This window comes from Panthera uncia (assembly GCF_023721935.1).
Source record: "Panthera uncia isolate 11264 chromosome C1 unlocalized genomic scaffold, Puncia_PCG_1.0 HiC_scaffold_3, whole genome shotgun sequence".
Classification (NCBI taxonomy): Eukaryota; Metazoa; Chordata; class Mammalia; order Carnivora; family Felidae; genus Panthera; species Panthera uncia.
This window is the reverse complement of record NW_026057584.1, coordinates 3,281,738-3,293,675: the sequence shown is the minus strand read 5'-3', so window position 1 is coordinate 3,293,675 and position 11,938 is coordinate 3,281,738. Positions and strand designations below refer to the sequence as shown.

At 51.8% G+C, this 11,938-nt stretch overlaps 1 protein-coding gene across 4 annotated transcripts in view; it reads left to right on the top strand.

The window, feature by feature from the left end:
- The first annotated feature begins 43 nt into the window (after window positions 1-43).
- Window positions 44-11,938, top strand: part of SCLY (selenocysteine lyase) — a 32,856-nt gene continuing 20,961 nt past the window's right edge. The window contains exons 1-4 of one of the 4 annotated variants that reach the window (XM_049614570.1): window positions 44-132; window positions 2,650-2,762; window positions 8,341-8,441; window positions 11,396-11,549. In XM_049614570.1, coding sequence (XP_049470527.1) covers window positions 44-132; window positions 2,650-2,762; window positions 8,341-8,441; window positions 11,396-11,549 — 457 coding nt within the window. Of the gene's footprint in view, window positions 133-2,649; window positions 2,763-4,625; window positions 4,777-8,340; window positions 8,442-11,395; window positions 11,550-11,938 lie in introns of those variants that run through there. The other 3 variants (XM_049614573.1, XM_049614574.1, XM_049614571.1) reach the window with 3 other exon arrangements.

Sequence of the window (11,938 nt, the reverse complement as noted above, 5' to 3'; positions counted from 1 at the left end):
CGCGACCCGCGCGGTCGGCCGGTTGGGGTAGTGCTGGGGCCCGATGGAGGCGGCCGTGGCGCTCACCGGGGATGCGCGCGGGCGCGCGGCGTGTCAGCCCGGCGACGGTGGAGAGAAGACCCCACCGGAGAGGTGCGCGCCGTGAGAGGGAAGCGGCCGGCGCCCTCCTCCGGGAAGCCCTCGGGGTTGGGAGGTCCCGCCCGGGGAGGCCGGATGCGGGCGGTGGGGAGCGGTGGGCAGGGGTCTCTCCAGGGAGGGTTCCCCGCCACCCCGGGGAGGTCGGAGGCGGGCACTGGTCTCTCCGGGGGAGGGACCCGCCCGGAGCGGGGCGCCAGCTGGCGGTCCCCGCGGGCCCGCGGCCGGGCGCGCTGTCGGCGGGGCGGCTCGCGTCGCGGGGTGCGAGGTGGGAAGCACCGCCGCGCCGGGGCTCCCGCGCCAAGTGACGTCCGGGAGTCAGCGCCCGAGTCCGGGGAGAGCGCGCGGGGCGGGGGAGCAGCCGCTGCACCGGCCCCGGGGCTGAGCCGAGCGCGCGGCTGGAGCGGAGGGCTTCGCAGGGCGGCGGTCAGCGAGCGGAGCCACGGAGCTCAGGAGGGACTTCGGGACGTGTATTCCAGGCGCGGGGGGAGGGGGTGGCGGGACAGGGGAGGAAGCAGGGCAACGTTGGGAGTCTTGTAAAAATCTAGGAGAGGGAGGTGGGGTGGACCGGAGTGGTGGCGGTGGTGGCGAAGGGGGGCTTCTGAGACGGAGCCGCAGGACTGGCTGGTGCACCCGCGCAGAGGAAGGAGGGTCTGCGGAGCGTGCCCCCCGGGCCCCTGGCCTGAGCAGTTGGCCTTCCGGTCCACTGTGCCCCTGCACCCGAATATGAGGAGTGTCTGTGTCTTTAAAATTCCGGGCCAGGCCGAAATCTGACCATCTTTTTCATTAGGCAGCCTACTTTGGTGGAGACTGAGCAAAGGGGCTAGGGGAAAGCCCTGCAGGGAGACTCGAGTGGAGAGGAGGCTCGCAATACCTTTTTATTACATTTTGGTTGTGGACAGAACAGAGTTTAGCTTTCGCATCCGATAACGATAGCATCTTAAGGAAGAAGACAATAATAGAGCAGAGTTATCTATAAAATGTTCATCTGAAACTCAGGCCATGGATTAGCTCACCCCAGCAGCAGACTGAAAAGCTGCAGTCGCTGAGCAGACACTAGTAGCTTGAGGAAACAGGATACTTAGTAGGAAGTGTCAGCAAGATTAGGGGCCCTTGCAGATTTCAGTCACAGCAGAATCAGCACTTTGCCAAGTGGGAGTGGCCAAGGGTCAAACTTGCCAAAGCCTCAAACCAGGTGACTTTGGACAGCAAGATGTTGCATTAAAACACTGTGGTTAAAACAACAACAACAGACTTTTAACAGCCACAGTTGGTAATTGTATTTGAATTTTCATGTGGATTGGTTTAATTAAACATTGTTATTGATTTTAGGGGCACCTGGGTAGCTCAGTCGGCCCACTTTGGCTCGGGTCATGATGTCTCGGTTCCCGAGTTGGAGCCCCACATTGGGCTCACTGCTGACAGCACAGAGCCCACTTGGGATCCTCTGTCCCCCCCTCTCTCTGCCCCTCTTCCATTAGTGCGTGTGCTCTCTCTAAAATGAATAAAACATTTAAAAAACTGTTACTGATTTTAAAATCAGGTAAAATAATAGTATTAGGCAGGATTACCTATTGTATCTATGAAGAAAGTATCTGAAGGGTTTTGATACTGGTAAAAAGAAATACAGATAAATTTTATTTAGGAGGCATCTTTCAGGGGATGTGCTTTTCTGTGACACTTTGTTGCAAGTCCGGCCCCTGCTGTGTGCTGGCCATTGTTCTCAGTGTTGGTGGCAGAGCAGTGAGGAGAACTGGCAAAGCCCATGGGCCTCTGCACCTGACCTTCTATTACTGCCTCTCTAGGCAGACAGTCGACAAGGAACCAGTGCAGTGTGTCAGAGGCTGCCGAGCGCCATGGGGATAGAGGAAGGAGCGGGGGTCTCCGGGTGCTGGGAGGAAGGGGACTGGCCGCTGTAGGGGGCTTCAGGAGAAGGTCAAGATGGAGCAAAGACCCAAAAAGGAAAGGGGGGGGGGCGTGGTCACTGGAGGCACAGGAAAGTGAGGGGAGGAGGGAGGAGAAGCAGGTCCACTCATGTCAGGGAGCAAAGGGCAGGGTGTGGGGAGGAGTGGGCACCCAGATCACCCGAGCCTCTGGCCAAACCAGAAATTACAGAGAAAAAAGAAAAACTTCTGGAATGTGTGGCTACTGGGTGTGCCTGGTTCCCCTCCTTCCGTGTGGAGGACAGGAGACAGATCTGTCCTTGTAACCAGAACCCTTGATCCTCCTACCAGGGGCTGGAAAGAGGTTTTGCAGATCTAAACGGATGCTCTCCTAGTGATTGTAGAGGACGCTAGCAAATACTAGATTGTTGGAAAACCGGGCATACCTTCTCCGTAATTCATGAAGATTGGGGATTGCCAAGTGCAGCTGGTGGAGCCTGCATGGTGTTCGTGCAGAGAAGCTCCCTGCCCTTGCTGTTTGCTCCTGCAGAGGCGACGGACACAGGGCAGCCGTGCTCCGGATTCCGTCTCCTTTCCCTTAACAGACACATCTTTGTTCTCTTTCCGGCAGGAAAGTTTACATGGACTATAACGCAACCACCCCGCTTGAGCCAGAGGTTATCCAGGTCATGACCGAGGCCATGAGAGAAGCCTGGGGGAATCCCAGCAGTCCTTACCCCACAGGTAATCCTAGAGGGTGCTCACAGATCCGAGATATGCAGGGCGGGGCACTCTTAGAGAAATTGTGCACCACTTGTGGTCACTTGGTGTGGAGAGATTTTCTGTTAACTGCAGGTCTTAGGTGTAATTTTTGGTAGATTTTATTTGTTTGTTTTTAGAGAAGTCCAAACTTGTACACTGAGCTGGTTGATAATCTTTCATTTGGAACACACACACCGTCCCCCTTACTCAGATGAAAACGATGTTTTATGAAGAGCTATTTGTAATGACAATACCTATTGAAACCCTTTCGCGAATCTGTCTCAGTTGAGTCTTACAAAATTTGCAAAACCTTTAAATCATCAGGATTGCATATAATCCTGGCCTTTTTTTAAATGAAATTTACTTTAAAATTCTTAACGTCTGTTATAATAAAAATATTCTTATTTATTCTTGTGTTAATGTAGATCATTAAATTGGTGGTTTGGAAAATAATTTGCTTCAGGTCGGGAGTGTTATGTTTTTCACATAGTGATCTAAAGTTGTACATTTTAATTTAATGCTTATCAGATAATTAAGATAATCTTAATATGGATTATGATGAACTAAAAGCTTTCAACAGAGTATTGCCAAGCTCTAGGATTTAGTAATATTTGTATACAAGTTTACAGGCTTTTGTGGGTTTTCACATGTGTTCGTTTACTAAAAGCTTCACAGCTTGGTAACTAAAAGCTTTTTCAAAATCAGGTACTAGTCATTCATTAACTTCTTTGGTACGTGTATTCTAGTTAATCTTGTGGACGTTGCCTTGTATCTTATCTTTCCTCTAGTAAAATTGTATTTTCTGGTGAATTAAACTTGAGAATATGGAGGACAATAAAATGCTAATAAAAAACATTTATTATAAAGAAGTTTAAGAGTGACCTTGAAGGGGGCTCCTGGGCGGCTCAGTCGTTCAAGAGTCCGACTTTGGCTCAGGTCATGATCTCACAGTTCACGACTTCAAGCCGTGTGTGGGGCTCTGCAGACAGCCCGGAGCCTGGAGCCTGCTCCCCTCTCTCTCTGCCCCTCCCCTGCTCACGCTCTCGCTCTCTCTCTCTCTTTCTCAAAAATAAAAATAAACATTAAAAAAAGAAAAAAGAACAACCTTGAAGGAGAAATTCCCCTTCTTGACCTGATGAAGCCTGTCACTGGCTTTCAGGTCGCCTTTGATGGCCTTTGTTTCTTTGTTAAGAACCATAACTAAAGTCTACATTGCAATTCACTCGTTGATACTCAGGTAGAAATGGGGGGGGGGGGAAGGAAAGGAAAGAAAAGAAAAGAAAAGAAAATCACCGTTATGATAGAATGGTTTGATTAGTGTCACAATTATGATTTAATAATGATAATAATTCCTTTGGGAGAATTTATTTTAGGGAAAATGTTAAGGACATGTAGGGAGAGTTGAGATGCCCAAGATGTTTGTCAAAGCCTTGCTTACAATGGTGCAAAGCTGGAGACAACCTCAGCGTCCATCAGCCAAGGGCTTGTCCCGTAAAGTATGCTGAAACCCTCGAGTGGAGTTCTGGACCCTGTCAAAGCCATGGTGCGGACTATATCGATGACCTAGAAGCACAGTAGCAGCATATTGTTCAAGTGGGAAGGGCGTGTTATAAAACAAGAAGGTTTCTTTGTTTCCCATACCCACCCCCTAAGGAAAAATTGTGTGTGAGCCAGGGTAGAAAATGTATCATTTTGCTGTGAGAGACAGAAACCCCCAAGGAACAGCAGCTTGTATAGGCGGAAGGTCATTTCTCTGACCGTCCGGGGCCCACGTGGTCACACGGCCAATGCCAGCGACCCCGGCTCCTTCCATTCTCTCCACCTGTCTCCTGTTCATTCCCCCAGGGGTCAAGACGGCTGCTCCTGCTCAGGCCATCACGTGCGCAGCCCAGCCCGTAGGAAGGAAAGAAAGAGGAGGGGAAAGCGATGCCCGAGTCCTTCAACGACACTTCTGGGAGTTGCATGTATCGCTCTGGCTTCTAACGGCTTGCCAGAGGTTGGTCCCATGGCCGTGCAGTAGCATTCCAATTGCAGTGGGAGTTGGGAAATGAGGTCTTCATTCTTCATTCATCTGAGATTTTCTTCACCTAAATGTGGCCGTAATTCAGCCACGTGCCAGCTGGAGACGTCGCGGTCGTAGGAAGGGAGGGTGGCGGAGCGGACAGCCAGCAGCCTGAGCCCAGAGGACATGCACTTGGGCAGGGGATTGTGGGAGGTTCTGAGGACTTCTCTTTTCGTGGGGTGGGCACAGGGGTTCAAGAGCTGCAGGGGACAGTGCCACGTAGGGCCGTAGAGGCCACTGTGAGCGCCCGGCTTGCCTCTGACGTCACGCAGTGTCTGCAGGACTCGGAGCGGAGCAGGGACACGGTCCCTCCCGGCTGCTCGCAACATTTTGGGCTCACAGCCCCTTTACGCTCTTCGAGCGTATGCAGGACTCCAGGGCGCTCTTGTTTATGTGCGCCGCACGCACAGATGTTTGCCACACTAGAGAGCAACACTGGGAAGCCTGAAATAAATATTTAGGAGTTCACTAACAAAACAGTGGTGAATCGATTACGTGTTAACTTTTTTGCGTGAAAAAGAAACTGCCTTCTCCCAAGAGCACAGATGTAGTGAGAAGAGTGTCATGGTCGTACACGTGAGAGCCTCTTTAGTGTCTGTCTAAACAAGAAAGTTGCTTTCCCGTACCTGCTTCTGTATCGCGTCTGTTGCAACATTCACATCATGTGGCTTCTGGAAAGCTCCGCTATGTGCTTTGGAGAAAATGAGAATAAAAAGACAAATAATGTCTTAGTATTAAGGTGAAACCGGTTTTGACCTTGTGGACCCCTGAAAGTGCCTGCCCCCCCCCCCAACCTGTGTTCCCAGACCACAGTTTGAGAACAGCTGATTTAAGCAGTATTGATTGGGGACCTACCGGCGGCCGAGCACCGTTCTGGTGAGGGTACGAAGTGTATCACTGTGGCCACTGCTTGGAGAATGGGCCACGGTGGGGTCCGTGGACGCGGGAGTCTGCTAGGAGAATATGTCAGCAGCAGCCTTGACTCCGCTGGTGGCTGGGCGGTGTGTGGGTGGGGTCGGATTCTGGGTATTCTTGATGGCAGAGACTTACTGGGAAAGGCAGGAGGGAAAGCTCACTGGGCCTGGCCCCTGGAAGGATGGAGTTGCTGTGGGTTTACTGAGCTAGGAAGGGCTTCGAGGAACAAGTCGGGGGGAGACAGGCTGCATCCAGCTTTGAGCAGGTGTAGTTTCAGATGCCCACCGGGAACCCGGTGGAGCGAGCAGAGTCTTGGGCACTGAGCTGGCGTTCAGTGTTGAGTTGCTCAGGGAGGGAGGGAGGACCCGAGGACCTGCCAGGGCGCAAGGCCGTCTGGAGTCTGGAATTGGAGCCCCGGCCCAGCGAGGGACGCGTTGGAGGAGGGAGCCACCCTGCGAGCTGCTGCTGGCAGTGGGGGGGAGGTGAGGACCTGGATTTGGCACCCGGGGACCTTGATCAGAGGAGATTTGGGAGCCTGATTGCCGTGGGTTCAAGAGGGAACGGAAGGGCGGGTGGAGATGGGCAAGGGAGAGAAGAAGCGGGCCATTGCTGGGGGAGGTCGAGGGGCTCTGGTGTGACGGGCAGCCCAGTGAAGGAGGGCTGCTTTAAGGGACCGCGGGAGCCACACGCCCCTTACTCCCTCTTGCACCCAGAGAGGAGTCCGGAGTCTCCTGTGGCGTCAGTTACAAGCACCAACCTTTACGCTTAGCTACACTAACAGCTGCAGACATTGCTGACGTTTGACAGTGAGAACGCGCACACCCACGCGTCTCCCACCTACTGGGTCCCAGCAGTGCTGCTGCGTCCCCTGGATCCCTTTCTTTCTAAATTTGCACGTGTTTCCCATGAGCCCCTGAGTTACAGGCACAAGGAGCCACCCGTGTGTGTGTGTAAGAGAGAGGACTTTCTCCCATCACAGTGCCGTCGTCAAACCTGAGAACGCGGCACTGAGCACAGCGGTTTTCAGAAGCATCCATGCTGTCGGGGTGTCCGGAGCTCGTGTCCTTTCACGGGGGAGAGCGCCCCTCCACGTGGAGGCACCACTGTCTCCACGCCTTCACCTGCCGGACACGTGAGCGGTTTCCAGCTTCTGGCTGTCAGCAGTGACGCTGCTGGGACCGTCGCCAGGGACGTCGCTTGCTTTCCTCTCAGTGAAGAGTAACTGCCGTGAATGCGTAGGGACGGGGTAGCTGCATCGCATGGCGGGGGCACGTGTGGCTCCTTAAGGAACTGCTGTCCTGCGTCCAGCGTGGCCGTGGCACGTCCTGTCCCCATCGTGGTGGTCCCTCCGTGGCCTCCTGAGCGCTCGGAACAGTCAGTCGTCACTTCAGCTGCTCTCCTGGCCACAGAGTGGTGGGGACGTGGCCCCAGGAGCCCTTACTCAGAAACGCCCGGAGGCTTGTGGACAAGGGCAAAAAGTGAATAGAGGGCGGCTTTTGCAAAGTAACAGGCGAATTAGGAAACCCACCTTTGGAAAGAAATCGCCGTGAAGCGCTTATGTGAAGGTCTCGAGGTGCGTTGGGAAAGGCGGGGGCGGGGGGGGTCATACTCCAATCCAGTAGCACCACCAAACACCACAGACCGTCACGACTTAGAAGGCAAATCCATACAAGAGTTGGGCGCCCGCGTGGCTCAGTCGGTTGAGCATCTGACTTCAGCTCAGGTCATGATCTCGCGGTTCGTGAGTTCGGGCCCCACAGGGAGCTCTGTGCTGACTAGTGCAGAGCCTTCTTGCTTGGGATTCTCTCCGCCCTCCCCCCCCCCCCCCGCCCGCCCGCTTACGCTCTCTCTCAAAAATAAATTAAACATTGAAAAAAATCTATACAATAGTCTTTTAAGGATTATGTGAATTTCTTTGTATATTTTTACCACGTGATTTCACATTTCTGTTTATGTATGATTGACTGGTTTCATGGTACCTGCTACCACCCCCCCCCCTTTTTTTTTTTACAACTAGGGCTGAATACTCACCCAACTTTGTTCTACAGACTAAGGAAGAGGGGCCACTGACACCTCAGAATTCCCCTCCTGCCTGCCCTTCCTTTCGCTACCACATACAATTTGGGTCCTTCTGTCTCACCAGCCGGTGACACTGGCTGAGTGGCCTCTGTGTGACCGTGGGTCTGTCCCCGAGGCTGTAACCTGTGTCGTGCACCATTGGACCTTGTGTTGAGGGCTCACGAGCTCTCTTGAGCTTATTTCTGGTGTTTTGCAGCATGATCTTAAGCAAATTATTCCATCCTTTGGCCCTCCTGTCTTGATGGGGGGGGGGCAGGGCAGATGGCCACGGCTCCCCTGTCCTGTAGCCTCTGGTGAGACGACGAGCACGTCTGCGGGGACTTCAGGGTCCCTGCGCCGGCTCATTCCTAGGTTGTGGCCTGTTGCTTTCACGCCAACGGGACACGGGTCGTCTCAGAATTGCCCACCGAGAGCGGTTCCTTCACGTCTGGTTGTTGTTCTAAACGTGTGTTTGTTGGGAAACCTCAAAGCCACGGTAGTGACTGTCCGTTTTGGTCTCTCGAGGTAAGAAGGCCAAGGACATTATTGACACAGCTCGGGACAACCTTGCGAAGATGATAGGTGGGAAACCCCAGGACATAATCTTCACTTCCGGGGGCACCGAGGTAAAGTCTCTAGACAGGCTCACCGTCTTTTCGCTGTAAGTCATGTGAAAACATAAAATGTGATTCCCTCTTGGTATTTTTTTAAAAGAAGAGTGATACTTGGTCTTGCTGTTTTGCAAATTAGCTTGATATAATTAGCCAATATATATCCTATAAATAAATTCCAGGTGGCTGATAGGATGTTTGTGATGTGTGTACATTGACTTGGCTTTGCATCATTTCAATGAAGAGAGTTTGTCCTTTATTTTGCCCTGGAATTAGTCTTTTAAATCCCTTATTGTTGCCTTATTAAGAGTTTGAGGTTTGACCCATTTCAGATGCACTTTTATTTTTATTTAAAAAATTTTTAAGTGTTTATATTTGAGAGAGACAGAGAGACAGAGACAGAGTGTGAGCAGGGGAGGGGCAGAGAGAGAGACACACACAGAATCCGAAGCAGGCTCCAGGCTCTGAGCTGTCGGCACGGAGCCCCATGTGGGGCTCGAACTCACGAACTGTGAGGTCTGGACTGAGCCGAAGTTGGACGCTTAACCGATTGAGTGACCCAGGTGCCCCATGTACTTTTAAATTGGTAGGAAAACTCAGAGACCGTGTGATGGCTTCTCAGTTAGTAATGGTCACTGTCTTGCTTCCCACAGGTGATGTGACTGTCCACATAGAAAACCCAGGAGAGGGCCACCTGGGTTAAGTGTTGGTTAAGCATTGGAATTCTCTCTCCCCCCCCCCCCTCTCTGCCCCTCCCCTGCTCACGCTCTCGCTTTCAAAATAAATAAACTTGAAAAGAAAGCCCAGGAGAATCTGCAGCTAGGTTATCAGAGCTAATAAGAACATTTAGCAGTTATGAGATACAAAAACCAGTTGTGTTTCTGTGTCCCCTCAACACGCACGTGTGTTGTGGAAAATCAACCTCTGTGCTCCAGAGCCAAAATGTAACATGCAGAGACGGTCTGGGGACAAAGAGGGACAACAGTTTTATCACTTTGCCAGGCAAAGGAGGCCACAGCAGGCTAGTGCCTTCAAAACTGCAGACCGGCCCGGGGTAAAAGGCTGAGGGGTTTTAGAGGAAAATACAGGATCCAGGCAGTGCCGGTAGGAATCTGGACCGGGATGCCAGCCGCGTTCGTCATCTTCAAGATGGTCTTGTGACCAGCGATGGCGCTGACTATCAAGCCTCATTACTGAGAATCAATACCGAGTCCCTGGAACAAAGGATTCTGCAGAAAAACAAGTGGAGGGGAGGAGGCTTCAAGAATGAGGAAGAGGAAAATTGGTTCAAAGTCAAGCCTTGCTGGAGCATTAGTGTGTCCACCTTCATTTTCCATCTTTGGTTTCTATAGCAGCTTCAGGTGCTTACCAGAGCATGGAAAATAGCAAATACTTAGGAAATAAGCCTAATAAAAAAGAATTTGTAAGACCTTTTTTTTTAAACATCTTTTTTTTTAATGTATTTTGAGAGAGAGAGAGAGAGAACACGAGCAGGGGAGGGGCAGAGAGAGAGGGAGAGAGAATCCCAAGCAGGCTCCAGGCTCTGCACTGTCTGCACAGAGCCCGATGGGAGGCTCGAGCTCTCAAACCGGTGAGATCAGGACCTGAGCTGAAATCAGGAGTTGGACACTCAACTGACTGAGCCACCCAGGCACCCCTGCATTTGCATTTATATTTGACACACATTTCTCTGAGATAAGTTTTTTGTTTTGTGGTTTTAAAGTCTTCTACTCTGAACCCTTCACTTACCCTCTCTTGATACAGAAACCAATATTGTTAGTTTGCTAGTGTCTTCCAGGGAGAGTCTATGCGTTAAAAGTATGTAGATTTATATATTCTTTTTTAAAAGATGTTTATTTATTTTTGAGAGAGAGAGGGAGTGCACGCGAGCAGGGGAGGGGCAGACAGAGAGGGAGACACAGAATCCGAAGCCGGCTCCGGGCTCCAAGCTATCAGCACAGAGCCCCACGCGGGGCTCGAACTCAAGAGCCATGAGATCATGACCTGAGCCGAAGTCGGATGCTCAACCGACTGAGCCACCCAGGTGCCCCTATATATTCTTTTTAAAAAGACGTTTCTTTATTTTTGAGAGGGAGAGGGAGATCGAGGATCCAAAGCGGGCTCCATGCTCTCAGCACAGAGCCCGATGCAGGGCTCGAACTCACGAACTGTGAGATCATGATCTGAGCTGAAGTCAGATGCTCGACCAACTGAGCCACCCAGGCGGCGCCCCTGGATTTATATATTCTTTTCACCTTTGGAAGCATATTTTTGCATATATAGACAAATGTGTGTGTATTTCCTCTTTTCGATAGAAATTGGATAGGTTACTGCATATAATGTCTGTGACCTTTTCGTAAATTACTATCACGTAGCAAGTGGATTTGTATGTGAGACCCTTCGGTATCTGCGCATAAAGGGTTTCCTTGGTGTTTATGCCTCGGTGCACAGTGAACATTGTTGCCTGAGTTATTTGCCGGGCTCTCTTACTGGTGGACACTGAAGGCTTTCTGAGGTTGAGCTATTTCCGGCTTCCCCCTCAGGAAGGACCTCTGCGCATGATTTCGCTTTGTGCAACTATAGCAACAGGATCAAGTCCGAGAAGCAGACGTGCCGGGTCAGAGGGCTCATTTGACAGTTAGAAAATGGTCAGATTGCACTCCCGTCAGCAGTGGGTACCGGGGCCCAATATTCTTTTTTTGATGGTTTCTAAAATTTAAAAATTCGTAACACTGCCTAACCAGACAGGCATAAGTGGCTGGAAACGAATTCTGACGTTACCGCAAGTTTGAAACCCCCCCCCCCTTGGTCGCCGAGCATTCAAAAGGTGCAGCCCAGAAGTTGAACGTCTTTGGGACTGTTTTTTCCTTCTTAAACGTTAGCCGCGAGGACGATGAAGTGAGAGAGTGCCACCGTCGCCCTCCCCTGAGCGCAGGTCTTACGAATGTTCTTTCTGCTGCCTCCCGCAGTCCAACAACTTGGTGATCCATTCCGTGGTGCGGCACTTCCAGCACACCCGCAGCGCAGAGGGGGACGGGGCCGTGCCCCACCTCGTCACCTGCACCGTGGAACACGACTCCATCCGCCTGCCCCTGGAGCACCTGGCGAACGAGCAGGTGGCCGGTGAGTGACCAGCCTGGCGGGATGCCCGCGGGGCAGCTCCGCTTACCTCCAGTACCGGCTTCCAAGAGGAGGAACTCGCCCCTGGGACCTGCGGAATCATGCGGTCCTCGGGTGCGGGGGCCACACGGCCTGTTCCCACGTGGGGGTAATCTGTAAACTGTAAATGCGGCCAGTTTCCCCCTTAGGGACAAACTGGGTCATCAGCGTGTAGAACTAGTCATCTGATTTACCGAATGATACTTCAGACTCTTGTACGTAACACGTATGCACATGGTGAAATCGTATGCCTGTCAGTGCTAAGCAGGGCTCTTCACTTGGATATTAATTAAATCTTGGCTTCTTTCTCTGTGAAGAACAAGCGTCAAATAGATATCAGCTTCGGGGGTAAA